The 27,519-nt window shown below is 51.2% G+C and overlaps 1 protein-coding gene across 1 annotated transcript; it reads right to left on the bottom strand.

The window, feature by feature from the left end:
• Positions 1–649: 649 nt before the first annotated feature.
• Positions 650–25,695, bottom strand: GPI (glucose-6-phosphate isomerase). Its single transcript, XM_063109612.1, has 18 exons — positions 25,474–25,695; positions 24,461–24,551; positions 24,073–24,141; positions 22,411–22,530; positions 16,977–17,060; positions 16,686–16,832; positions 15,904–15,975; positions 15,314–15,358; positions 13,797–13,850; positions 3,963–4,023; positions 3,484–3,527; positions 3,197–3,349; positions 2,082–2,211; positions 1,868–1,944; positions 1,630–1,758; positions 1,335–1,410; positions 1,176–1,242; positions 650–1,068 (listed from the first exon to the last, which is right to left on the bottom strand). The coding sequence occupies exons 1-18, from the start codon at positions 25,593–25,595 to the stop codon at positions 933–935; spliced, it is 1,677 nt and encodes a 558-aa protein (XP_062965682.1). The 5' UTR covers positions 25,596–25,695; the 3' UTR covers positions 650–932.
• Positions 25,696–27,519: the final 1,824 nt, after the last annotated feature.

The raw sequence follows: 27,519 nt of genomic DNA, 5'->3' as shown, positions 1-27,519 counted from the left end.
TGGCCCAGGAGAGGGTGGGGCAAAGGCAGCTCTGATGACAGGGTTGGTGGCAAGAGGGCCTTGTGAAAGTAGCAGCAGTTTCTCCACACAGATCACTCTGTATCATGCTCTGGAGTGTAGGTGCTAAAAGCCCAGCCTCTAGCCTGTCCATCAACTCTGCCCATCTACTCTTTAATAAAATTCCTTTTCTGTTTAATTGACCAAAAATACTATTTAATATCTGAGTAGAATAAAGGGCAGTTTGTTAAAAAAATCCTGTTTTCAATGTCTACCTTATAAAAGGTCAGAATTAACTGAACATCTGGCCAAGAGATGGTTGTCACCCTTGATCTTGGCCAGTAATTCACTCAAAACAGACATAATCTCAATGTGGTTCTTAAAGCTCTCCAGACAAGAGATGTTTAGTGTCTCCAGTCACAGAGGTGAGGAGTGGGAGGAGGTGGAGCTGGGCTTTGATTAGAGGCCACGTCGCCCCCTGCCCTTGACTGTGCCCCACCCCACCACGCTCTTCTCAAGGGACCCTTCTCCACTCTAGACCTGCTCACCACTTTTAGTCACATGTCAACCAAGGCACAGCATTCCTACTGGACACTCAGAACACTGTGTAAAGCACCATCTCAGAAAACAATAAGAGGCTGAGTCTACCACCTCCTTCGTGGCATCTTTATTTTTCTACCTGGGATGTCAACAATGTGAACGTGGGTCAGAAAAATCAGCTGCACTAAAACACTTCAGCAAATTATAAAACAGAGGGAGAGAGGACATGAATTCAGGAGGCGGGGGTGGCAATTCCAGACCAGCTTCCGCCAAAGGACTGTGGTTCAAGCCCCCACCAGAGGGTGTTCAGGGCGGGGAGAGGCAGGACCATGCAGTTCAGACTGAGGATGGACGAGACAGGCCGACCACAGCAGGGGCTGCAGCGGCGCGTGCATTCACTGGGTCCTGGCCTCGCGCTGCTGCTTGATGAAGTTGATCAGCCCATTGGTGGACGCGTCATGAGAGGTCACTGGAGTGTCGCCGTCGAGCTCAGGCTCGATTTTCTTAGCCAGTTGCTTTCCCAGCTCCACTCTGCCACAAAGGAGAGGAAGAACAACATGAGGATGGCTCGAGCATTGCTAGTGAGATCCTTAAGACAACCCACAGGCAGTCCCCATCCTCCTGAATCAGCAACTCACCCCCACTGGTCAAAGCTGTTGATGTCCCAGATGATGCCCTGAATGAAGATCTTATGCTCGTACATGGCTGCAGAGGTGGCAGACAGTACACATTAGGGCTCCACCAGCCCAGCCGAACTTACCTCTAACCCAAGCCAGTACTTTCTCCTACTCACTCACCGATCAAGGCTCCAAGCATGAATGGTGTGAGCTTGGTGAACACAATAGAATTTGTTGGGCGATTTCCTTCAAAGACCTTCAGAACATACCAAGGAATGTCAACAAGTTAGTCCTGATCCCCAAACCCCTAGAAGGAAAGCACATCCTACCCCAGAGGCTGGGGTATCCGGGACTGTGAGGACAGACCGTCCCACTGTATAGGAGAAGCCAGGCATGCCATGAGCCCCTGTCCCCACAATGTCCTCCCTCCAACTCTAGCATGCCACCCAAAGCCAACTACAGGAGGAGTGCTGACCTTGTGTGGCAATAGCTTCTCAAAGTCCTCTGGACTCCTCCCTGCAGCCTGGAGCTCCTTTCGGGCCTCCTCTGTTGATTTCCCCTTCATCAGGGCCTCCGTCTGGGCCAAAAAGTTGGCCAGGAGGATCTGACAAGAGAGACATCCAGTTACGCCTGAAAGCACTACCTGAGCTTCAGGCAGAGATGAGACCACCTGGCACTTCTCAGTTGGTGTTAGTCCGGATGGGGGATCTTACCTTATGATGCAAACCCTTCCGTATTGGGTGCTGGGTCTGGACTGGGATGAGGAAGTCACAGGGTATCATCTTGGTGCCTGTGAAGAGCACTGTGGTCACCTATACAACCCCAGTCCATGGGCACTCACAAGAGTGCTGACCTAAGTGAGAAATATCAGCTGGCAGGTCCCTGCCCTCCCCAGCACTACCCCTGCCCAGGCCAGATGGGTCCTACCTTGATGGATGAGCTGGTAGAAGGCATGCTGGCCATTGGTCCCTGGCTCCCCCCACACAATGGGGCCTGTCTGGTGGTCCACACGGATGCCTGACTTGGTGATGTACTTCCCATTTGACTCCATGTCACCCTAGGATGAGGAAAAAAACCCAGCATTGTACCTGCAACTCTTGCCCCTTCATGCACTGTGCCTAAGTCCTTCCTGAGATGTACCAGGCATACCTGCCCTGGCCTGTCCCTGTGAAGTGGACCTTTGTATGTGTGCCCACAGGTATGATGCTCTTCCTCCTCAGGACACAGGATTCCCAAAATTTCTGGCTTAGACCACTCTGCAGGAAGGACCCAGGACCAGGAGAAGGTGGGACTGGAGGTCAGGGGAGGACCTCCTAAAAACAAAATCTGTCATAAAATCTTCAACTCATTTCTTAAGGGAGGGGCAGGGTGGGGTACAGAGTGTACAGCCTTTGAGGGCTGTCACCACAACTAGACGCTGGGCCTTGGGAGGCCTTGGCCCCTCCTTCAATCACAGGATTCACCTTTAGGTGTTGGTAAAAGTCTGCTGTTCCTGCCCAAAGGACTTCAAGGGCTGCAGGGCAGGGACCAGGTTTGTACTTAACAAAAGAGAGAAAGAAGTGAAAGGGCTTTCTGGAAGAATCTAACCCGAAAAGGGGCTTCTTAGTCTCTGAGGGCTCTGGAGACTCCAGTGAGGGCAGAGGGCTGTGTAGCCCAAACAGACACCACAAACTGGGTGTCAACTGGCTTTTCTGGAGGGACAAAGGCAGTGCAGGTCATAGGGGGTCCCAGCTCGTGGCCCTACCCTATGGCAGGCACACAGAGTGATGTCCTCAGCTGAGATACATGCTCTGAGCCAAGCCAGGACCTGACTGGCCAGGGCACCATGATAACCCATCATGCCCTCCCATGGTGGTCAGACTCAGCTGTTAATCAGAAGGAGTTACAAAAAACTCTGGCTACCAAGATTTGTCATGAGACAGGGACCAGAGGTGGGCCTTGGCCATGCCCTAGGGCAATGCGGCAAAGAATTTCTGGGCTCCTGGGCCTCCCAGGTCCCCACAGGCCCTGCTGACTCCCAGGCCTGGATTGGCAGCTGGTACCTGCTGAAAGTAGGCAGCAAAGCGGTGCAGGTACTGGTCATAGGGCAGCAGGGCCTGCGTCTCACACCCAAAGCAGTTGATGTACCAGATACCCAGCAGAGCCAACAGGACAGGGGCGTTCTTCTCCAGAGGCGCTGTGCAAAAGTGCTGGTCCTAAAGAGGAGGAGGGTGGGTGGGAGCTGAGCAGCTGCTGGGAAGGGAAGGAGGGAGAGAGAGAGGAAGGGGGCTGGACCAACATACATGTCTCTGGCCAGCACTTTGCAGAGAACACAAGCCTCAGCACTCACCATCCAGTGAGCCCCTGACAGCAGCTGCTCGAAGTTGTCAAAACCTGCAACACAAAAGCAATGTCAGCAGAAACAGCCATGCCCTGCACCCTCCTGGCAGTGAGCACAGCTTCTTCTGGAATTAGGGAAAGGCTGGATGTGGAGCCAGAAGAAACAAGACCTGGGAGGACTTGGGCCTGCAGAAAGCCACTCTAATCAGATTCAGCTCTGAATGCAAAGTTGGATCTAACTCTGCCTAGAATGGGAGACCAAAAGGATTGCAATTGTGAGAGGCAGAGAGAAGAGCCAACCTGCAAACCCAAAAGAAACTCCAGCCTCCCTTCCTGACCTGAGGGAAATGTTCCAGCCAAGGAACAAGTCAGCAGCCTGTGGGGACAGCAAGGTGTTCAGGGACATGAGCCCCCCACCCCTGACCTTGGACTGCAACATCATTTCCCACAGGAGCTGCCAGACACACAGACACACAAACACACACTTACCCACATGCAGGGCAATGGAGAGTCCAATGGCTGACCACAGCGAGTAGCGTCCTCCTACCCACTAGGAGAGACAAGAAGAGGTGCTGAGGGAGGGCCGGCACACCCCGCCCCCCTCCCTCCTGCCATAAAACTTGTCCCCGGAGGGCACTGCTCTTCCACAAGTGCATCTCGGAGGGCCTGGGCCCAACCCACCTCTAGGAAGCAAGACAGCAGCCAGGCGCTGGTGACTCTTTGGGCTGACCAACAGGGCGGACTACACACAGGAATGACCAGAGCCACAAGACTCAACTGAGGATCTTACCATGTCTGGCCTTGTCTCCTCAGACCCTGGCAGAGCCAGAGCCTAATATCTGGACCAGGCCCCACCTCTTCAGACACTGACAGACTCAGTCATTGATAACTGTGCCTGGTCTGTCTCCTCAGACATTGACAGACCCAGAATCTCATACCTAAGCCTACTCTGTCTCCTCAGGCATTGACAGACTCATACCTGCACCATGCACACCTCCTCAGACACTGACCGACCCAGAGCCTCATATCCATGCCTGGCCCGTCTCCTCAGACACTGACAGACTCAGCACCTTATACCTGTGCCTGGCCCACTTCCTCAGGCATTGACAGACCCAGAGTCTCACATCTGTGCCTACTGTGTCTCCTCAGGCATTGACAGACCCAGCGCCTCATACCTGTGCCATGCACACCTCCTCAGGCATTGACAGACCCAGCGCCTCATACCTGTGCCATGCACACCTCCTCAGGCATTGACAGACCCAGCGCCTCATACCTGTGCCATGCACACCTCCTCAGGCATTGACAGACCCAGAGTCTCATACCTGTGCCTACTCTTTCTCCTCAGGCATTGACAGACCCATACCTGTGCCATGCACGCCTTCCTCAGACACTGACGGACCCAGCGCCTCATACCTGTATCTAGTCCACCTGCTCAGACGCTGACAGATCAGAGCCTCATGCCTGTACCCGGGCCTTTCTGAACACTGACAGACAAGCACCTCATACCTGCCTCCTCAGACATTTGTAGACTCACAGCCTCATAACTGTGTCTCATCTGCATCCTTGGACACTGACAGACCCAGAGTCTCATACCTATGCTTAGTCTGTCTCTTCAGACATTGACAGACCCAGAACCTCATACCTGTGCAAGACCCACCATCTCATACTGTGCCAGGGTGTCCCCCATCCTCAGACAGAGGGACCCACTATCTCCATACCTGTACCTAGTCCGCTTCCTCAGACACTGACAGACCCAGGGCTTCTTACCTGTACCTTACCTGCTTCCTCAGACACTTAACATATCAGTGCCTCATACCTGCGCCTGGCCTGGCCTCCTTGGACACTGAGAGACCCACAGCCTTGTACCTGTGCCAGAGCCTGCCTCTTCAGACTGAAAGGCCCAGCATGTCATACTGTGCCCAGACATACTTCCTTGGACAATAAAAGACCCAGCACCTCCTACCTATGCCTGGTCCTGCACTTCTTTGGACAGAGAAAAACCTAGTACCTATTTGGAGTTGGCCAAGCCTACTCATACACTGAAAGACCCAGAGCTCCATTCCCATGCCCCAACCCACCTCCTTGAACACCTACCCAGTACCTCATACCTGTGCTGGGCATACTTCCCTGGACAATGAAAAACCTACCACTTCCTACCTGTGCCGGGCTGCATCTTCACACACTGACAGACCCCGAGCCTCATACCTGGGCTTGGCCCTACCCCCCTCTGACATTCTCAGACCCAGCGCCTCGTAACTATGCCCATTCCTGACTCCTCAAGCTGTACTGATAGACCCAGAACCTCATACCTGTTTCTCGCCACCCCCTCTTCCCCCAGGACACTGACAGGCCCAGGGGCTCATACCTGGGCTTAACAGACCTTCTCAGCCTCAGCCCCCAAACACACTTAGGCCTACCATTCACACTGTACCTTCTTATGCCACACTTGTAGACTCCACTTTGTATCATCAAAATCCTCAGGACTCCATGCGTTTCCTCCTAACAACCGTTTACTGAGCACCCACCACATTCCGAGCACAGGCAATGGAAACAGTCCAGTGGGGAGAGATGTAAATTAAATCATCATGCTAATAAACATGAAACTGAGAAACAAGTGCTCAGGAGAAAGGGAACACACTGCCGAGACCAATTATAAAAAGAATCTGGGGGGTGCTTGAGCCTAGATCTGAAGGATGAGCAGGAATTATCCAGAGAAGCACTGGAGAAGCAGCATTCCAGCAGCCAGAACAGCACATGCAAAGGTCCTGTGGCAAGAACAGCCTTTCTCAATAGTGAGAGAATTAAGCCCCACAGAAAATGATTTGAGCCATACCAGCCAGCCACCAAAAAAAAAAAAAAACAAGACAAAAAGAAAATGATTTGAGTGATTTAATTTCTCAATTCTCCGAAGGGTTCAAGGCTAGCACCCTTCTGGATGCAAAGAGAGAGGTTAATGCATTATAGCCGATGGATGTCTTGGATGTTAGGGCTTAATTCTCTCCTGGAAGCCCACTAAGAAAGGCTGGGCAGGAGGAAGCACAGCACAATCCAGAAGAGGAAAGAGTGTGGACTGGAGGGTCAAAGATGGGAGGCAAGGGTGGAGAAGTGAGAAGAGTCTGTGGGGGAGGTAAGAATGGAAGCAAACCACTTACAGTTCCCCCAAACACTTTACCTGGAAAGGGTCCAGGTTTGGGGGAACCTCACCTGACAGACAGTCCCATAGACCACATCATGCTTGACACGGGCTCTCAGATCTCACATAACCGACTCAGTTCTAGAAACTGAGTCTGAGCAGCCAGCCAGCCCATGGACTGAAGAGTCCCGGCTGCCGACCCTGGCTGAGATCAAGTTCTCGGATCTCACTTTTGGGAGAGCAAAGCAATGCCAAACACTGTCTGACTTGAGCCTTTGAGCCCTCCATCTACAGACACAGGTCTTTAGACCTCCCCTTTATAGGTCTTTAGTTCTGCAGTGGACCTCCCAGACCGTATCTTATAGATGTAGCTCCTCAGTCAGTTTGATGTTCTGTGCCTCACCTACCCCAGTCCCCCAAACCTCACCTGATCTAACCGGATATAATCCTACCTTTTTTTTCACTTGGGCAACTCTGCTAACCAGAACACAGTGCCAAAGACCATACCCTGGACTGGTTACAGTTCCTCTGGTAACCAACCTGCCTACCTGTTCTCAGGTAGCTGACCTGGATCAGGGCATTCTACCTGTCCTACCTGATCCCAAGGGCTCTCCAGACATCTCCAGGCAGACCCAGCTACACATACCTACAATGACTATGGCTTTCTCTTGATGAGCCCACACTCCCCACTTAATTGTGCCTAATCCTACCACCAAATGTCCCACCTGTGTCTGACCCACCTCCCTCAGGCCTGGCCAGCCAAACCAATCATGCAACCCTGGGCCAGACCCTTCCCCACCCACTTCACCTAACAAGCCTAGGGGTACCTTTGTGTCTGAACCTGGTGGCAAGAACCCACCTAAGACTATGTTTATATACTTTTGCCAAACTGACACTGGGTCCATACTCACAAAAGCAGGTAAGCATACCAGCACTGGGTATGGATGCAATGGCTTCACTGGGAGACCTAGCTCTGCCTGTGTCCAATGCCAGAGTCTTACACTGCAGTGTCAGACACAGGTTCCAGACATCTCGGCTGATGACCAGGCTTCCCATATCTGTCTGTGCCAAACCCTGACCCCTCGCACCTCAACTGACAGACCTGGTTACACCTCCCTGAACTCAAATGGGATTTCTCACACCTTCCTGGAGGACCAGCTCTGTTTATACATGCCTGACCTTGGCAGTCTATATCCTGTGTCTGGCTCAGCTTTTCACGTCTCACAGAAAGATCTGCCACTGCCAATCTTTGCTTAACCCCAGCATCAATGACCTCAGTAAGCAGCCTCAGACCTCATCAGACAGGAACATCTCTGTATACCTGAACTGGCTCCACAGACCGCACGTGAGAGATGTGGTTTCTTTTACCAACTTGTGACTGACCTATGCTCCCCAGGTCTACCCTCTAAGACCTAGGTCAACACACTTGAGCTAGAACCATTCCTCGAGGACTTCACTTGCAAGTCCCCAGTTGTACATACCTCTAGCTCCAAAGTCCTTGCTTGAGAGAGCCCTATCTACCTACTCACGTCTAACTTAGGGCCCGTGGACCTCCTGTGAGACCCACAGTATTCTGCCTACCTGTAGGGACCCCAGTACTGTGGACCTGACCTGAGAAGCTGCTCTACCCACCTAGGCTATACCCTGGTTCTTCAGGTATCACCACAAAGACCCAGGGATACATACCTTTGCCTAAATCCAACTCCTGAAGGAGCCAACTCTACCTACCTGTATTCAACTGTAACTCCTCAGGCCTCCTCCAGTGACTATACCTGGCAGACCAGCTTTGCCTGCCTGTGTTTCACCCTGGCTCCTCAGACCACACCTGGTGGACCAACTCTGTCTACCTGTGTGTGACCCGGGCTCCTTACATGCACCTGGTGGGCCAGATCTACCTACCTTTGGCTTGACCCTTGCTTCTCAGACCACATCTGGTGGACCAGCTCTGCCTACCTGTGCATGACCCGGGCTTCTTACATGCACCTGGTGGGCCAGCTCTACCTACCTTTGGCTTGACCCTTGCTTCTCAGACCACACCTGGTGGACCAGCTCTGCCTACCTGTGCTTGACCCTTGCTTCTCAGACCACATCTGGTGGACCAGCTCTGCCTACCTGTGCATGACCTGGGCTCCCTACATGCACCTGGTGGGCCAGCTCTACCTACCTTTGGCTTGACCCTTGCTTCTCAGACCACACCTGGTGGACCAGCTCTGCCTACCTGTGCTTGACCCTTGCTTCTCAGACCGCACCTGGTGGACCAGTTCTGCTTACCTGTGCTTGATCCAGGCTCCCTACACTGCACCTGGTGTGCCAGCTCTACCTACCTGTGCTTGATCCTTGCTTCTCAGACCGCACCTGGTGGACCAGCTCTGCCTACCTGTGCTTGACCTGGGCTCCTTACTTTGTACCTGATGGGCCAGCTCTACCTACCTTTGGCTTGACCCTTGCTTCTCAGACCACACCTGGTGGACCAGCTCTGCCTACCTGTGTTTGACCCTTGCTTCTCAGACTGCACCTGGTAGACCAGTTCTGCTTACCTGTGCTTGATCCAGGCTCCCTACACTGCACCTGGTGTGCCAGCTCTACCTACCTGTGCTGGATCCTTGCTTCTCAGACCGCACCTGGTGGACCAGCTCTGCCTACCTGTGCTTGACCTAGGCTCCTTACTTTGTACCTGATGGGCCAGCTCTACCTACCTTTGGCTTGACTCTGGCTTCTCAGACCGCACTTGGTGGACCAGCTCTGCCTACCTGTGCTTGATCCAGGCTCCCTACACTGCACCTGGTGTGCCAGCTCTACCCACCTGTGCTTGACCCTTGCTTCTCAGACCGCACCTGGTGGACCAGCTCTGCCTACCTGTGATTGACCTGGGCTCTTTACATTGCACCTGATGGACCAACTCTACCTACCTGTGCTTGACCCTGGCTTTTCAGACCACACCCAGTGGACCAGCTCTGCCTACCTGTGCTTGACCTGGGCTCCTTACATTGCACCTGGTGGTCCAGCTCTACCTACCTTTAGCTTGACCCTGGGTCTTCAGACCATACCTGGAAGGTTAACTCTACCTACCTTTGCTTGACCCTGACTCCTCAGAGTGGACCTGGAAGGCTAGATTTACCTACCTTTGGCATGGCCTGGGCTCCTAACATTGCACCTGGTGGACCAACTCTAGCTACCTGTGCTTGACCTTGGCTCCTCGAACCGCACTTGAGTGGCTAGCTTTACCTACCTGTACTTAACCCTGGGTTCTAAGACCACACCCGGCGAGCCAGTTCTACCTACCTGTGTTTGATCCTGGCTCCTCAAACTGTACCTAAAACCTTAGCTCCACCTACCTGTACACGACCCCAGCTCTTCAGACCATACCTGGCAGGCCAGCTCTACCTACCTGAGCCTGACCTTGGGTCATCACACTGCATGTGGTGTGCCAGTTCTGCCTACCTGTGCTTGATAACGGCTCCTGAGACTGCACCTTGTGGGCCAGCATTCCATACCTGCATTTGATCATGGTTCCCGAGATTGTACTTGATGGATCAACTCTGCCTACCTGTACCTCACACCTCAGCTGCTCATACCTCATCCAACACATTTGTTTCTTCTTGTCCAAGCTAGACTATGACTTCAGATCTCAACAGACACACCCTGTTTCGTGAACCTGCCCTGATCCTGGCTCCATATAGACCTTACCTGACAAACCCCGCTCCACCCACCTGTGCTTCACATTCTTCAGATCTGACAGACCCAAAGATACAAACTCCAGATACAGACTCCACAGACCTTACCCAAGAAACTCAATTCCACATACCTATGCTTGGCCACAACAACTCAACCTCACCCAAGAGATAAAGTTCTACCTATCTTGACCCCACCTGAGAGATCCAGGTCTACTTACTGTGCCAGATCACAGCTCCTCAGATCTCACCTGAGAGATTTAGCTCTATCTACCTTTCTTCAGTTCATATCCTCAGAGGTCATCTAAGAGATACAGTTCTTTCTAGATGACCCAAACCCTGGCTTCTCAGGCCTCACCTGATATATCCACTCTATGGATGTATCTCACTCTACCTGTGCCTGACCTCAACTGCAGGACAAGTTTAATAAACCTAACCTTATGGCTTTTCAGGTCAATCTACCTCTGCTTGCCCTTGGTTTCAAAGACAGTACCTGACAAACTCTACACATCATGCTTGATCCAGCTTCTCAGACTCGGAATACAAACCAGGACCTGACCTCAGCAATTCAGACCTTACCTGTGAGACCCAAAAGTACAAACCTGTGTCTCACCTTAACTCCTCAAACTTCACCTGCCAGACCTTCTCTACCTACCTGTGCCACACCCAGGCTTCATAAACCTTCCAGATGGATACAGTTCTCCATCCCTTTGTCTGACTCCAGCTTTACAGTCTTTTCACAGGGGACCCTGGACCACCCTCCAGGACCACCAAAGTGGTACACCAGTATCACCAGAGCTGCCCAGACGTCACCTGAGGACACCATTCTGACCTGGACCCAATCATGGATTTTTAGTCCTCACTTGTCTGACCCAGCTCTACCTGTCTCGGCCTATCTTTAGCTCCAATGTCCTTACCTGATCAATCCAGTTCTATCTACATGTGCCTAATCTTGGCTCCTCAGGCCTCCACCCACGAAGAAATCCAGTCATACACACCTTTGTCTGATTCCAGCTCCTGAGACCTCAGACAGACATAGCTCTACACCTGACAGATCCCACTATACATACCTAGCCTGAACAGACACTTCCCTCAGACCTGACAGATCCCTGGCTGCTTACTTCAGCCTGAGGACTGCCTGGTAAGAGCCAGTGTTGCCAAACAGTATCTGACTGACCTGAGCTTTGGACATCTCACCCTGCAGACACAGGTCTCTAGACCTTTATCTACCATGAGCTTTTCAGATGCACCTTACCAACGTAGCACCTTACCTGTCTGTGCTTCACCTGCCCCAGCTCCCCAGTCCTCACCTGTTATAACCAGATATGTTCCTACCACTCCCTCATGTGGGCTTCTCAGACCCCACCCCAGCCACATCCTGATGCCACAGACCATGCCTTGTAGTCGCTATGGATCCTCAGAGGTCTCTGTGACACCCCGGAACTCTGCTCATCAAACCTGGTCAGGATGCTGAGAACCAGGTGGCTGACCCGTTTGCCTAATCCTGGGTTCCAAACACATCTGAGTGATCAGCCACCCACTACCTGATCCTCACTTTTCAGAACCAGTCAGAGAGACCCCAATGTATAGACCTGTCCTGTGCCATAGTCTAGACCTCTTTCCACAGAGCCAGGTTTAAGTAGCTATACACGACTGGTTCCTCAGACCTTACTTGATAGAACCACTTCTCAATACCTGTGTCTCCTCCAGAACTCACAGACCTCACCTGTACCTTTGTCTGTCTTGGTTCCTACTCAGAACTCACCTGTACCTGTGCTGGCTCCTCTTCAGAACTCACTAGCTAAAATTAGCTCTCCAATGTGTGCTGACTCTGGCTGGGCCCTGAGAGACCCCACAGTTTACCACCACACCTCTGCTTTATCCTGACACACAAGATGCCCAATGACTGAACCCAGCAGACTGAGTCTCACCACTTACACTTACCTCTTCCGATCTCACCTCAAAGCCAGTGATGCAAGCCTATGCCTGCCCCGATGCCTCTATCTCACCTGAGACCCTAGCTCCAAAAACTTCACCTGTCCCTGTCCCTGAGTTCCTCAGACATCAATCACCTTCTCGATTCAGTAGTAAACACTCTAGTGACTCAGGAAGGTCCCTCCTCAGGCTACTGTGGTATGTGCTATGTCTAGCCTGGCCCAGGAGGCCTCCGCTGTGCCCACCCTGGCCACTTACAGTTCACTAGCCAACATTGGCCCCATGTTCCTGAGCCCTGCTGTCAATCTTAGGTATTACCTGGGAGACCCATTCCTCTCCCTGAGCCACACCCCAACTCATCTCTGCATGCTGGGCAGTTATGGGCAATGAAGACCCTGCTCTGCGGTGCTCTTTAGCTAGCAGGAGCACCCACATGTCCCTGCCATCAGGCTCCAGATCCCAGGGAGGTGGAAGTTGCTCCCCTCCTTTATCAGGTATGCAACATGTGTTAGAAGCTGCACAGTCTCTCTTGACCAGGGTTCCTCATCTGAGCCACAGGACGCAGAAAATGATTTGAGTGACTCTTCTCAATTCCTCCATGGATGGCACATAACTAGTCCCATTCTAGAAAGAAGTTAACTCATTATACACAGTGGATGGTTTAGGGCATTAGGGCTTCATTCACTCCCAGAACCCAGTAGAAAAGGCCTTTAGAGATTTCAAAGTAAGGAGGTTACACCTGTGGATGCTGCCACCAAGCAAAGAGCCTCCAGTCCAAAGGCCTGGAAACAGCCCCAGGGGGACAGCCCCCAAATGGGCGATACGCTCTTTAGTGGGCCTGCACTGCATCCATGCCCAGCCACATCACTGTACTCACAGTGCCCACACCAGCCCCTGCACTGCATCCCTGCACCCCAACCCCCCACAGCCAGAGCCTGCAGGCTCACAGACCTTCTCATACCACTACTGCACTCAAGCAAGCCTGCAAGGAAAGCTCTCGTTCACTGCCTGGCCCCAGCAGAGGTGAGTCCATGTGACTACCTGTCACTACAGAGCAGCCTGCAGCTCTGCCACTCAGGCAAGCTTTGCTCTGCAAACTACCCAGGCACGGCCCCACCCCGGCCCGAGGCCTGGCACCTCCTATCCACCACTCACCAGCTGCTCCTTTCCATGCCTAGCCAGTCACACCTACTGCCTCACCCTGACCCTTGGCCTTTAGAGTTTGTGGCTGCAGCTCAGAAAAAGGTCATCACTGAAAATAACTCACAACCTCAGCTCAGCAAAGGGGGCAGGGGTGGCTCCGATTACCCCACAGTGGGTTCTGGTGGCAGGCACCCAGAGGGGTGTCAACCTGGCCTCACAAGCTCAGCCCGTCATCAGCAGAAATGAAGCTCTCATCCTGACTCAGTTGCTCCTGACCTACAAGCCTCCCTAAGGGCCTCTCTGCCTTTCCCAAAGCTAGGCATGCAGCAGGTGCTCAATAAATGCTGACCTGACTTCATGGGCCCTTCATCTGTGGCTCAACAAGCCATTACTTCGCAAAGGTCACATAATTCACCCAGTGCAGGAAGTGCCTGTACTTACATCCCAGAACTCGAACATGTTTTGAGGGTCAATTCCAAACTTCTTCACTTTGACCTAAAAGACAAAGGGAGAGAGATGAAAAGAAGCATCTGTTAGCGAGACAAGAACGGATGCTCCAGGAGGAAAGGACTTGTGCTATATGAGCTGGGGGTGCTTTCTTGCCTTCCTCAGAGCCCCACATGGGGCAGGACTGGTGCAGCCTATGAGGCAAGGGTGGGGCCCAGGATCTGCCCACCCAGAGCTGGACACCAGTCCAGCTCACATCCAGCACACCAGTGGCTTTGTGCCTGCAAAGTCTCCTGCTGAGGGACACGGTACACCCGGTCTGAGGACCTGGTCCACATACTAATCTGCAAGAACTGTCACCTGGGCCTGTCCAGGATACCAGAGAACGACCCCTCGGAACACCTGGGAACCTGAGCCTAGGGCTGGAACCTGAACATGGACAGGGGCCACCTCCCACGCCAGGCAACCCAGTCTGGATGGCTACGCAGCCCTTCCCATCTGTGAGAAGGTGACTCTACCCCAAAAAGCCTTAAAGAGAAGACCAGTCCTATTTTTCAGGTAGTCTAAGTCCCTTTGGCAGACAAGGCCAGCACCCCCTTACCTATTCCCCACAGGAGGAGAAGCCCTACTGACCAGTTGGAGCTCTGTATGCAGGAGGCAGACCATGGTGCTGTGGTTAGCCAGCCTTAAGATGTCCTGCCCCCATGGACAGGTCAGCACTGGAGGCGGAGGCGGAGGTGGGAGTTGGGTGGGAGGGGTCAGGAAGACTTGAGTGTGGTTCCAGGTCTGACAGCTCAGTGCCCACCACACAGCAAGTGCTCAGCAAGGTTCTCTGGTGCTGCTGTTCCAGGACCACACCGTCACTCTGCCCTGCTAAGCCTCCCCTCCCTACTTTGCACAACCTTGCGGCCAGGTAAACTGTGAGAACTGGCAGGCAGGTGACCCTGGCTCTAATCCCAGCATCACCAACTCATACAATCACTAAGTGGGGCAAAAAGTTATATCCCTGCATCGAGGCTGAATGTAGTTATGTGAGAAATGGGACACATCCCTCCCACCCACCCAGTCATCCCATTTGGGGAGACGCCAGTGGCAGGGTGGCAGAGACCAAGGGAGTTCACGTTTATGGAGTGTTCTGGAAGGTGGATGGGGTTATCGTGATCCCAATGACTGCAAGACCCTCTTCAGGCTGCAAAAATTGCATGGGAGAACACAGAAAAGGTGAGGATGGCTTGCAGCTCACAGGCAACCAACTCTTCTATCCCATCAGTTGAACCAAGATCCCCCCAAACCTAGGAACCACAACTTGGCTTGTGTATTCTTTCATTTTTGTTTTTTGGTTGGCTGGTAGGTAAGGGTATCCAAACCCTTAACCTTGGTGTTATACCACAGAGCTCTAACCAACTGAGCTCACCAGCCAGCCCTCAGCTTGTGTATTCTGAAAGGCCATGACCTGGATGTGGCCTGGGCCCTCCCAGGGAGGTAGTATGCGAGGCCACACAGGTACTTACCGTGTTAGTAGACAGGGCAACAAAGTGCTTCGCAACTGCAGAAGGCTACAAGAGACAGAGCTATGTTATAACAAACCCATCTCAGGGAGACTATCCAAGGGTAGTGATCCTCCCAACACTGGAAAAACCAAGGCCCTGCGTGGGACTATTTCCAGTTCTTGGTTCTGAGGCTGATAGAGGGGCCTCATGTCAAGGTTAAGAAGGCAGAGAGATCACAGGTCAGCCTGCCCATCCTATCTCAAAGCATACAAGACCCAGGGATGTCCTTCCCCTGTAAAATGGGTGTGGCCAAGAGTAAAAAGGATCCTGCAGAGCCAAGGGGCCTTAAAGAAAGGGCCATAGAAAGGGCCCTTAGCCAGTTAGAGCAGGTCCTCCACATCTGGTGTGACCAGGCCTGCAAAGCCAAAGATGAATAATCGTTTTAACCACAAAAGGCAGGTACCCAGTAGGGCCGCCTCCTGCTCCCAACTTCAGGAAAAACAGGGGCAGGCTTGGCCACTTAGGTGGATAGGCAGGTTCACACTATTCTTCCTAGCCCACGCATTGCCCACCGCCCCCCTACCATGAGGGAGGCCCTACCACCCACTCACATTCTTGGCTGACATGAGAAACCACTCCTTTGCTGTCTCTGCATTTGTGATGGTCTCCTGGGTGGTAAAGGTCTGCAACCAAAGAGCACAGCAGTGAGCCCTGAGCTCAGCATCAGGCACGGCCTAGAGCCAGAGCTCAGCAGCAGAGGCCACATTGGTGCCCAGCTGTCACAAGGAGAAGTGTTTGTGGATCAGTGACAGTTACTCCATATAACATCCAACCCACATGTCCACACAGCCAGGATGAGTAGCCAGGAAGTAACAGCGTCATCCTGTGATTCTAGCACTTTACAACCAGAGGAGGGGGGACCCTAATAAAAGCCACAACCCCCACCCTAATCCTGCAGGTCAGTCAAAGGCTGAGGCATCTCCCAGGCAAGGAGCTGCAGATTACCTGGGCTCACTTTGACCTGGCTGGGCTGTAACTCAGAATTCAGATAAAATTCTTAATATTTTACATGTATTAATGTGAGTAAACATGACATAAATAATAATAAACAAAATCCCTACATTATCAGGGCATGGCTCTGGGACCAGAGAGGAACAAACATAAGGGACAGATCTGTAAGAAAGTAGAGAACCGTCCCAGGCTGAGCAGAGATCCTGTAAAACGAGTAGATGTGGCCTTCAGACAAAGGTTCAAACTGACCGGTTCAGGCTTTCACCAGGTAAAGTGCATCTGCTGCCAGACAAGAGAACAGTCTGAGGGCAGTGGTGTGGACCCAATCCACACAGCATGGGTCACTCAGAACTGGTGGCCAGGCAGGAGCGAGAGCCCATACCTTGGAGGCAATAATGAATAGGGAGGACTCAGGGTTCAAGTTGGCCAGGGTTTTGGCAATGTGTGTCCCATCGATGTTGGAGACAAACCAAACTCTGGGACCTCCCGAGGAGTATGGCTTAAGGGCTTCAGTCACCATGAGGGGTCCCTGTGGAGAGACACAGCATTAGAGAACAAGATTACAAGGCCCACAAGAGGTGGGGACAGCCAGGTCCCATTACTGGAGAAACCAAGGCCCTGAGAACGACAATTCCCAGCCCCTCACCCTACCCCAAGGCAGTCCTCTCCTCACCAGGTCAGAGCCGCCAATGCCGATATTGATGACATCTGTGATGGTCTTGCCTGAGTACCCCTTCCAGTCACCACTCCGGACACTCTGGCACAGAGCAGGAAGTTGTGATCAGCCCAAACCTCTGTTTATAAGCCACTGTTCAAAAACATCATTACTTCTGTGTCCTTATGCCTCAGTCCCAACTTCTAGGCCCTCACAGGAGCCTCTTGAGACCAAAGTGGTAGATTGCTACCACACTCACCACCAACAAGAATCTATTTCCTTGATAGAAAAGTGGGGCGACACCCCCCACCTCACAGTAATATTGTCAGAATTTGCAAAACAAGGGTGAACTCTCAGCAGAACCTAATATGTTAGAGATGAAGAAATGTGAAATGCCAACTACTGTGACTGGTATGTACCAGGGACAAGAATATCAGACATGCAGCCAACCTCAAAATGGACTGCAATGATCCTTGCCTCCTGGTATGCACACCCCCCGGATAGTTCCCTCTCATGCTGAAGAGGCTGACCTAAGCACCCATCAGGATACTACAAAAATGACAGCATTTGACTTCAGAAGTGAGGTCACAGGCTGGCCAGTTAGCTCAGTTGGTTAGAGCTCAGCCTTATAACACCAAGGTCACGGCTTCGGATCCCCATGCTGGTCAGCCACCAAAAAGAAAAACAAACAAAACAAAAAAACAAAAAAACCATCCAGAAGCAAGGTCATAAAAGAACTCGCAGTTTCTGTCTCACTTTCTTAGATTGCTCCCTTTTGGGGAAGCCACCTACCTACCATGTTGTGAGGACATTCAAACGTCCTATGAAGAAGTCCACATGATGAGGGACTGAGGCCTTCGTCCAACAGCCAGTCCCAACTTGTTATCCATGTCTGGGAACCACCTTGGAAAAAAATCCTCCAGAACTTGCCAAACTTTCACATAACTGCAGCCCTAGCCAACATCTCAACTATAACCTCAAGAGAGACTCCCAAACCAAGACCAACCAGGTAAGCCACTCCTGAATTTCTAATCTATAGACACTGTGTGATATAATAAATGTTTACTGCTGTTTTAGGCCAAGGTTTGGTGTAATCTATTGTATATGACAGATAACTAGTATGGATTTTGGTACCAAAAGTAGGGTGTGGTCATGGTAAAAACCTGAATCTGTGGGCAGAAACTAGAAGGATTTTAAGGAGAGAGTTAGTGAAAGCCTAAAAAAACACTGAAAGAGACTATGAGCAGATGTCAGATAGTCTTGAGAAGGCGGCTGATGTGAGTTTTAAGATAAGGAAGGAAAGCATTATTAGAAATTGGAGGGAAAAGAATCCTTGTCGTGTAGTTGCAGTATTTAATAACACTATTGCCTGCCTTAACAAGGAAAGTAGAAGAGCTAAAGGATGTAGGTATGGAGATTTTCGGCCTGTGTTAAAGGAACTTCCTGGTGTCTTGGTGCTTACAATAAAACACAAAAGGAGAGAAATAAGTTAACTGAAGAACTTTTAAGGAAAAAGGAGCCAGGTATTGTTGGGTTTGAAAATCCCCAGCCTCTCCAGGCAACAACTGATGCTAAAATTAAGAGATGGCTCCTTAGCAAATATGAAATGCAGGGAGGGCACTGTCACAAAAGCATAGTATAAAAATGAAGCCAAAAAAATAAAAATAAAGACAGGGCCAGCTGGTTAGCTCAGTTGGTTAGAGCAAGGTGCTGACAACACCAAGGTCAAGGGTTTGATCCCTGTACCACCCACTGCCAAAATATTAAATTAAATTTAATTTTAAAAAGATGAAATCAAGAGTATAGCTGTAAAACCCTTTGTCAAGTCCTCAGGAAGAGGTAAGGTAGTAACATGAATCTTTTGGTCAAAGATTAGGTTTCTGAGAAGATTAAGGGTATTGGCTGTGCAGTCTCAGAAGCAAGGTAAAAAAGGACGCATCTTAATGAAATCTTCTGATATGGCTTTTGCCTAATGGTGTGAAGCCCCAATGAGCTTCCTAGCGGACCCACAAAGTTTTTAAAATAACTAAATTGTCAAAAACAACACCACTTTGGATCGAAAGGAACAGAGATAGTACGAAAGGCAAAGAGACTTTTAGCCACCCACATTTCTACAAGCAGTAAGTAGCCTGAGAAAACTATGCAGCTGGAGATACAGGCTGCCTTTCATGTAAAAAGGATGAGTGAGGATGAAGCCAGAGCCTTGAGGAGTTATTCCCAGGTCTGAGTCCTAACCAAGCAACTTCCAACATGTGTCCTGTTGGATTTCAGAATTGCTGTGGACCAACGACTCTTGTGTGCCTTCCATTTTCCTTCTTTTTCAGAAGTAATTATCCAACATCAGCTATTTTATTCCTGTCTTACCACTATATCTCAGATGTGTGAGGAACAGATTATTTGTTTTTTTAATTCACATGTCTTCAGACTGAAAGGAACTGCACTTGAGTTGTACTAACGGAAATGCAAGTACTGCTACACCTATATCTCACTCAGATGATGAAGTTCTAAACTAACTGATACTGTAATGGGATATGGTCTTAGAGGAAAGTGAATGGGGTATTTTGCATGTGGAAAGAACACGAATCACTGGGAGCTAGAGGCACACTACACAGTAGCCAACTTCCAAGATGGTCACAAGTGATCCTTGCCTCCTGGCATTCATGCCCTTGCGCAGTCCCCTCCCACGCTGACCAGAGCTGATCAATAGGGTATTAAAAAAATGAAAGAGTGTGATTTCTTTCTTTTTTTTTTTTTTTAAAGAAGACCGGTAAGGGGATCTTAACCCTTGACTTGGTGTTGTCAGCACCATGCTCACCCAATGAGCTAACCGGCCATCCCTATATGGGATCCGAACCCGGGGCCTTGGTGTTATCAGCACCACACTCTCCCGAGTGAGCCACAGGCCGGCCCAAAAGAGTGTGATTTCTGACACTAGGTCACAAAAGACCTCAAGGTACTCTGCCTCGTTCTCTTTTGGATCACTCACTCTGGGAGAAATCAGCTTCATTGTCATGAGGACAAACAGACTGTCTGTGGAAAGGTCCACATGGTGAGGAACTGAAGCCTCCCCAAAGCAAGCACTAATTGCTAGTGAGCCATCCTTAAAGCAGATCCTCCAACCCCCATCAAGCATTCAGACAACTGCAACCTTGGCCAACATCCTGATTGCAATCTTATGAGACGTGAGCTAGAACCACCCAGCAAAGCCATAGAAAATTCCTGACCCAAAGAAATGTTGATTGTTGTTTCCATCTGCTTTTTCTATTTTGGGGGTGAGGTGGGGAGGGGGGGGTTGACCCATACAGGGTCCATCTGCTAAGTTTTGGAGTAATTTTCTACACATCAATAGAAAACTAGTATATGTGCCTTTCCAAAACCAACAAGACCCAGCAACTTGCATTGTTTCTTTAAATAATAATCAACTGTCACCATGAGAAAATTTCCATCAATACAGAAAGATATAAAATAAGTTGCTCAGGCCGGCCCGTGGCTCACTCGGTAGAGTGTGGTGCTGATAACACCAAGGCCACGGGTTCGGATCCTATATAGGGATGGCCGGTTTGCTCACTGGCTGAGCGTGGTGCTGACAACACCAAGTCAAGGGTTAAGATCCCCTTACCGGTCATCTTTAAAAATAAATAAATAAATAAATAAAAAGTAAGTTTCTCAACTTATAAATAAGTTGCTCTCAACACTCAATCTCACCATCAAAGGTTTGTTACATTAAAGCATCCCAGAGGGAAAAATGTGTATTTTAATATAATTACACACACCCTTTGACCAGATGTGGCTTTACGATACACACCAATTCTGCAACTTCCTTTTTCAACCTCCTTCTTAGTATATCCTCAACAGCATGGTAGGTCAACCCAACTGCAGCTCCCTAATTCCTAATGGCACCCAGGACTACAGTATATGAATATACACTGATTTTACTGATCGATGAGTCCTCTGACAAATGAGTACAGGTTGTTTTTGGGTTTTCCCACTATAATTGAGGTCACAGTGAACATCTTCACCCAATCTTGGCAAACTTTCGAGAGTAAAGACATAGGGAATGTTCCTCCTCATGGAATTGCTGCTGTTCAGCAGTTTTTGAAGTATAAAAACCCCATCAGTCTGAGTCAGGTACTCCGGTGGCCTTTAGGGGAGGGCTTTCCTGGAAACAGCACCCCACATGGTCAGTGCCACACTCTCCACATGGCATGTCTGAGCACACACTAGTTGATCAAACAGAGGCATGTAAGCTCTGCCACTCACAGCAGACAGCTGGGATGTCCTACACCTGAAGTGTGTCGCAGGGACCAATCACCCTAAGGAATATTCTGGAATCCAGATTCTCCCATCAGGATCCCAAGTCTCACCCGAGAAGTCTCATGCACATGACTGCCAGACCTTTACGGCCAATGCCAGTATCACCTCCTCCTGCCAACAGCGTTTTTGGGTCTGAAAACAGCTCTTGGCCAAACCAACCAGACTTTGACCAGCCACACAGGGGGACGGACCACTGTGCTTAGTGACAATCAGGGAGTGATCACAGTTGACAGGAGCCCAGATGATCACCCCCAGAGCATGCATAACCCACACAGACACACAGGCCCCCAGACATCACCCTTGTATTTCAGGCTTGAGGACATCTGCTGACCCTTACAGAATCACCCCTGGGATAGACACTGAGGCAACAGGGGTTAACCTAGAGAAACTTAGCTGGTCTCTGAGGCAACCCATATCCCCCCACACATAGGAAAAGGAGGAGGCATTGTTATGTGCATTGACGCTGACACAGGAACATCTCTTACGTATTTCTAAGTGGAAATAAGCTGCAGAAGTGTAGGTAGAAAATGAACCTGTGTGTTTGTGCATGGGTGCAAGTATGTTTCAAAGAGGAGACAAGAGATGTGTATATATGCTATTGCACGCATAGGAACTTTTTGGAAGTTGTCACAAGAAATTTTATAAAGGCTGTCTCTGAAGAGTTGGCTGGGTTGGAATCAAGGAACGTTCACAACACTTATTTTACCTGGTTCTAGACTAGGTGACAAGGGCATAGGACTAAAGATGTTAGAAAAAGCAGTCTCCCTCCCCCACCATCCCATCTCTCAGGGGCCTCACTTTTCATTTCGGGCCTCACTTTTCATTTCAGGCCTCTGCCACTGGCACTAGCACCCTGTCACCTGAGCCCACTGCCTCTATAATTCAGGGAAGAGGCTGTCCCCACTGCTGTCAGAGGCAGGTTCCTTCAGAGCAGGGCCAGAGGAAATTTGGGATTCAGCAGAGACCCCAGGGTCAGCAATTGCATGGGCCTGGAGTGCGGGCCGGGGGCTCTTGGGCTGCAGTAAGGGCCTGGGTCCTGCCTCCAAGGAGTGCGGAGGAGCTGTCTAACAGGGATTCCGGATTCCCAAATACACACACACACATGGCCAGCGGCAAGTCCAGCCCAGCAGCTGCTTACCTGGCAGAAAGCCTTCATCTTGTCTAGAACCTTATTGACTTCTGGCATCACATCCTTGCCGTCCACCAGAATGGGTGTGTTTGACCGGTTCCGCAGGGCCACATGCAACACTGCCCGATCCTGGGGATGAGAGCCAGTGTGAAGACTGACCTCCCCACCCCACCCCCACCCTAGGGCAGCCACACTCCCAGGTGGGTACGATGCCATTATGGCCCTCAGAATCAGCTTCGTCCTCTAACCCCTGGACAGGCAGGCCCTGAGTTCTCTGTTAATACCAAGATCTTGTACTGACAACCCACTATATGCTCATAGGAGTTGGTTGTGCTGCAGACAGTCAGAAGGGAGTGGGGGGGACAGAACAGCCACAAGAAAGAGGAATACAATGAGAGGCACACAGTGGTGACAAAAGAAGTCGGAGACAACATTAAATGCCTTCAGAGGACAGGGCTCATTAAGCCTAACGTAACTTCATCCTCCTGATAAGAGTACATGATGTTTGCTGGAACCTTTTGAAAAGTGTCCCTGGCCCCTTGGATGTGGAGTAACTCAGGTAAATCAAGCTTTCCTCCTCACCAAGCGGCCCCATCACTACCAACTGCCAGAAACTAAATAAGACCCAAAGCCTGTGACAGGTGCCAGGCAGCTGGCCTAGTCACGATGAAACGGCTCCATCCAGCTGAAGCCAACAGAGAAGTCCTTGAGGGAAGGTCTAAAGACCCCAGGTGGACAGGAAAGGGACTGTCTTGGGATTCCAACTCAGTGAGCTCACTAAGATGGACGGTTTCATGACACCACACTCCTGCCCCACACTCCACAGGCAAATGCACTCCTCCAGAAAGCACTCCTTGATTGCAGCCTCTCTCAAACTAGCCCAGCAGTGCAAGAAAGAGGTGAGTTTGAAACCCGGCTCTCTGCCTCTTATAGTTAGTCTTGGATAAGTGACTTGACCTCTGAGCCTTGGATTCCTCATATGCAAAAGGAGGATAATAACATCATAAAGACAGAGACTCTGGGCGCTCAGTGTTTATTACGTCTCCAGGCTTCCACAGCAAGTCAGGAGTAGGACCCCAAAAGGCTGGCCTTACCACTGCTTCCTACCAACCCCTACCCCTGAGGAGGTGGAGGTCTTTTGTGACATAAGATTCTTCTTGTCACTAATAAAACTTGCAGCAATGACAAATCAGAATTAACTTCTCCAAGAAAATGTCTGAGTAAGACTTAAGAAACCCTCTTCCTTCAGGCTTGAGATGTGCTCCTCCCTGAGCAGACACAGGAAGCCATAGGTAGCCATTCCAATGAGTTCACAAAATCCTGACTGCCAGTCTTATTTTTTTTTTTTTTTTTGTCGTTTTTTCGTGACCAGCACTCAGCCAGTGAGTGCACCGGTCAGTCCTATATAGGATCCGAACCCGCGGCGGGAGCGTCGCCGCGCTGCCAGCGCAGCACTCTACCAAGTGCGCCACGGGCTCGGCCTGACTGCCAGTCTTAGAAAAGACAGACCACAAAGCCCTGCAACAAGCCTGAGGAAACAGGCCTTTAGGCTCCTCATTAAGCAAACGCATTGCCCAAGAGAAGGGTGAAGACACAGGCAATGCTGCTAACAGTCGGAAGGAAGAGGCCCCACAGGATACGTGGAGTCTGGTGTCCACTATGTCTGCTCACCTCAGTAAAGTTTATCTTCTCACCATTGAACATGCGCTCCCGGGCAGCCTCCACGCCCCTGGACTTGGCCTAGAAAGAGAAGACACTGAGGCCTGGTCTCACCCACAGTGGCCCCAAGTCCAAGCCCCCAAGCATAAGGCTTGCTGCTGCCCCCAGTGGGGCTGACAGATGGCTGCAGCCTGGCTCCCCCTCCCACTGTCTGGGAAGGGCCTGCTCAGACATCAGGCACTGGGCTCCCCTAGGATGTTGCTCAGAGCCCTGCATTAGCACAGAGGCAATTACAGAGGTCCACTGAGAGATGGAAGTCAAGATGCTCAAGGACTTGGGGAGCCCAGCTCACCCACCACACCTTGGGTCACAGGTCAAGCCTCCCCAAGCAGAACATTACCAGGTCCACCAGCATCTGCATCACTTCGTCCGTCACAAGGTTCTTGGAGTAATCCACCAGAATATGCCCATGATTGGTGTCGAGAGTCAAGCTGTAGAAAGATGCAGGAGCTGCTGACCACACCCCAGGTCTCTCCAGCCTACCCCTGACCAGAGCAGCAGAAGCTTCATCCAGAGAAAGATCTTCCCTGCGCCACACCCCAAAAGGGCCCCAGCTGCCCAGCACAGTGGTGGTGTCTGTCACCTCCCAGCCCACCAAGCTGACCTGCAGCAGTTAAAGAGACCATCCTCACAGGACCCAGGTACAAGCAGACCATGGAAAAGGAGCCGGGCGCCCCCTCCCAGAGCTTCCACACTGTGCCTCAACTTATTCAGGCACCCATCCAGATGACAGACAGGGCTGGCCATCGGGCACTTACGGTCCAGAGCCTCAGACACTCTCCGCCTCCACCTCGGCCCCATTCCCGCACCCCCCAGCATCAGTAACCAGAGCACCCTCGGACGCATGCCTGCCCAAGATTTCCTTCAACACTCCTTCCCATTTCCCGGTCGTTCACAGGTCTCGGGCCCTACTATCCTTTTCAGCAGGAATCACGCCCCAACACCTCCACCTTTCCACCGCGGCTCCCCGCATATCCCCCGGGCCTGCCCCACCCTGTCGGCACCCCGCAGACGTTCCCAAGCCCATTGTGGCCAGGAGCGGGTGGAAGGGGCCAACTCTTCGCCACCTGCTGCGTCAGCGAGGGTCCCTCCTTACAATTGTGAAAAGAATCCCTTTTCAAATGGCCGGGGCTGGAGGGAGGTGGGGGGAGATATCCCCAAGAAGGGAAGCCTGGGGGGAGGGGCCCGCTTCCTCCTCATGACTAAGCAGCCCCGGCCCCGAGACCTCCAGCGAACCCGCGAGCCCCGGGAACCCGCTCCAAGGAGGCGTCAAGGACGAACGTAGTGCGACCTCGGCCCCGCGCCCGGACCCCGTCCCGCGCGTGCCGACCCCCATCCCCGGCCCGCGCGCACCTGAAGCGGTTGAAGCGTTCGTTGTTGGAATCGAAAAGGCGGCGCAGGTTGAGCTCGGAGCCGTGCTCGCGGTGCCACTGCTGCAGCTTCTGGAACTGCGGATTCCGGGTGAGCGCGGCCATGGCGGGAGCAGAAGTGCACACGGACTGGGACGTGCGCGGAGGAAGGAGGCGGGCGGCGCGCAGCGGGCTGAGCCCGGGACCGCGCAGCGGCCTTTATGGCGCAGTCCCCGGCCCCGCCCCCGCCCCGGCTCGCCCCTCCCCTCCCGGCCCCCGCATCCTGGTCCTCGCCGCCCGCTGGGCGACCTTGCCTTCTGCGGCTGCTTGGATCCTCAGTTTATCTCTCCCACCACAGTGCCACTAGCGCCACTGCTTCTCTGGCCTCTGCCTGAAATTGACTGGGGGGCACCGGCCAAGCTCCCCAGGCCCGGTCTGCTTCATTCATTTATTCATTCATTCATTCAACAAAACTGTCGAACACCTTCCATGTTACAGATAGTGTTACAGGTGCTGTGGATACATAAGTGCCAAATAAGTAAGTAAAACACATGATATGTCAGATGCTGGTAAGTGCTGTTATGAAAAAGCAAGCTGGAAAGGGTGCTGAGAATAGGGGTTGCAACTTTAAAATGAATGTTTATGAAAGAATTCACTGATAAGTGACATGTGAGCAAAAGTCTGAAGGTGAGGGAGTGATAGCCAATTGGCTATGTGGTGGAAAGGGTTCAGGCAAAGAAAACAGTAACTGCAAAATTCCTGAGACAAGAGCATGCTTAGATATTCTAGAAACAGATGAAGACTGAAGTGTAGTGAACAAGGGGAAAGTGATAGAAGATAAGGTGAGAGGAAAGGGAAGGCAACAAGATCACATAGGCCACTGTAAGTTATTGTAAGAACTTTGGCTTTTGTTTTGAGATGGGAAGCCATTGAAGGGCTCTAAGAGGAGGGACATCCTCTGACATGTTTTACAAAGGATCAGACCAAGAAAGCAGCAGGAATAGAAGTAAGGACAACAACAGATAGGAGGCTACTGCAATAATGCAGGCCAGAGAGGAAGGTGGCTTTGTTCAAGATAGTAGGAGTTGCGCCTGGTGGTCTGGATAATTTGTGAGTGAAGAATTGACAGCTTCTCAGCAAAAGAGCAATGTTGGGATAACATCCAGTTTTTTACCTGAGTTCCTGGAAAAATGGAATTGTCATCAGCTGAAGTGAGGAAGACCAGGAGAGGTACAACTTTTGGGGGAGGGAGATCATGATCTTGTTTTTAGACATGCTAAGTTTTCAAAATGTGTTGACATCCAAGTGGAGGTGTTGAGTTGGGCATTAGTGCCTGTGGGACACAGGAGAGAAAGTCCAAGCTGGAGGAAAAACTTGGAGTCATCAGTGGATAGCATTTGAAGTCAAGAGCCTGGATGAGAAGGAGTGAATACAGTCAGAGACGAGAAGTCCAAGAACTGGCACTCTTAAATTGAACTTCTCCAGGACCTGGTTCCCCAGAAAAGCCAGCCAATCAAGGAGTGTGTCCTGTCCTACTGCAGTCCCTGGCCTAGGTCTTCCACTGGCCCACCTCCCAAATCCATACAGTCGCTGCCACCTCTGGCCACAAATGGCTTTTCTCTCCTTGTCCAGAATCATTTGGGGTCCTAAAGATGAAAAAAGAAAATAAGGAAGGGCTGAAAACTGAAGAAATGAGTAGTCACAGGGCCGGCCCGTGGCTCACTCGGGAGAGTGCGGTGCTGATAACACCAAGGCCACGGGTTCGGATCCTATATAGGGATGGCCGGTTTGCTCACTGGCTGAGTGTGGTGCTGACAACACCAAGCCAAGGGTTCAGATCCCCTTACCGGTCATCTTTTAAAAAAAAAAAAAAAGAAAAGAAATGAGCAGTCACAGGCCTTTCCGGGGAAAAGCCCTGTCCACATGGCCCTCCTCTACCCAGAGGAGTTTGGGGTCACCTGTCAACTCTGAGATTTAACTGGCTTCCACATCCAGCACAACCCTGCTAGTGCTGAACAGTATCTGTTCTACTGGAGTTTGTGAGAAACAC

The sequence above is a fragment of the Cynocephalus volans genome, chromosome 10 (genome assembly GCF_027409185.1).
Source record: "Cynocephalus volans isolate mCynVol1 chromosome 10, mCynVol1.pri, whole genome shotgun sequence".
Classification (NCBI taxonomy): Eukaryota; Metazoa; Chordata; class Mammalia; order Dermoptera; family Cynocephalidae; genus Cynocephalus; species Cynocephalus volans.
The sequence above is the reverse complement of the archived record's forward strand: the minus strand, read 5'-3'. Positions and strand labels throughout refer to the sequence as shown.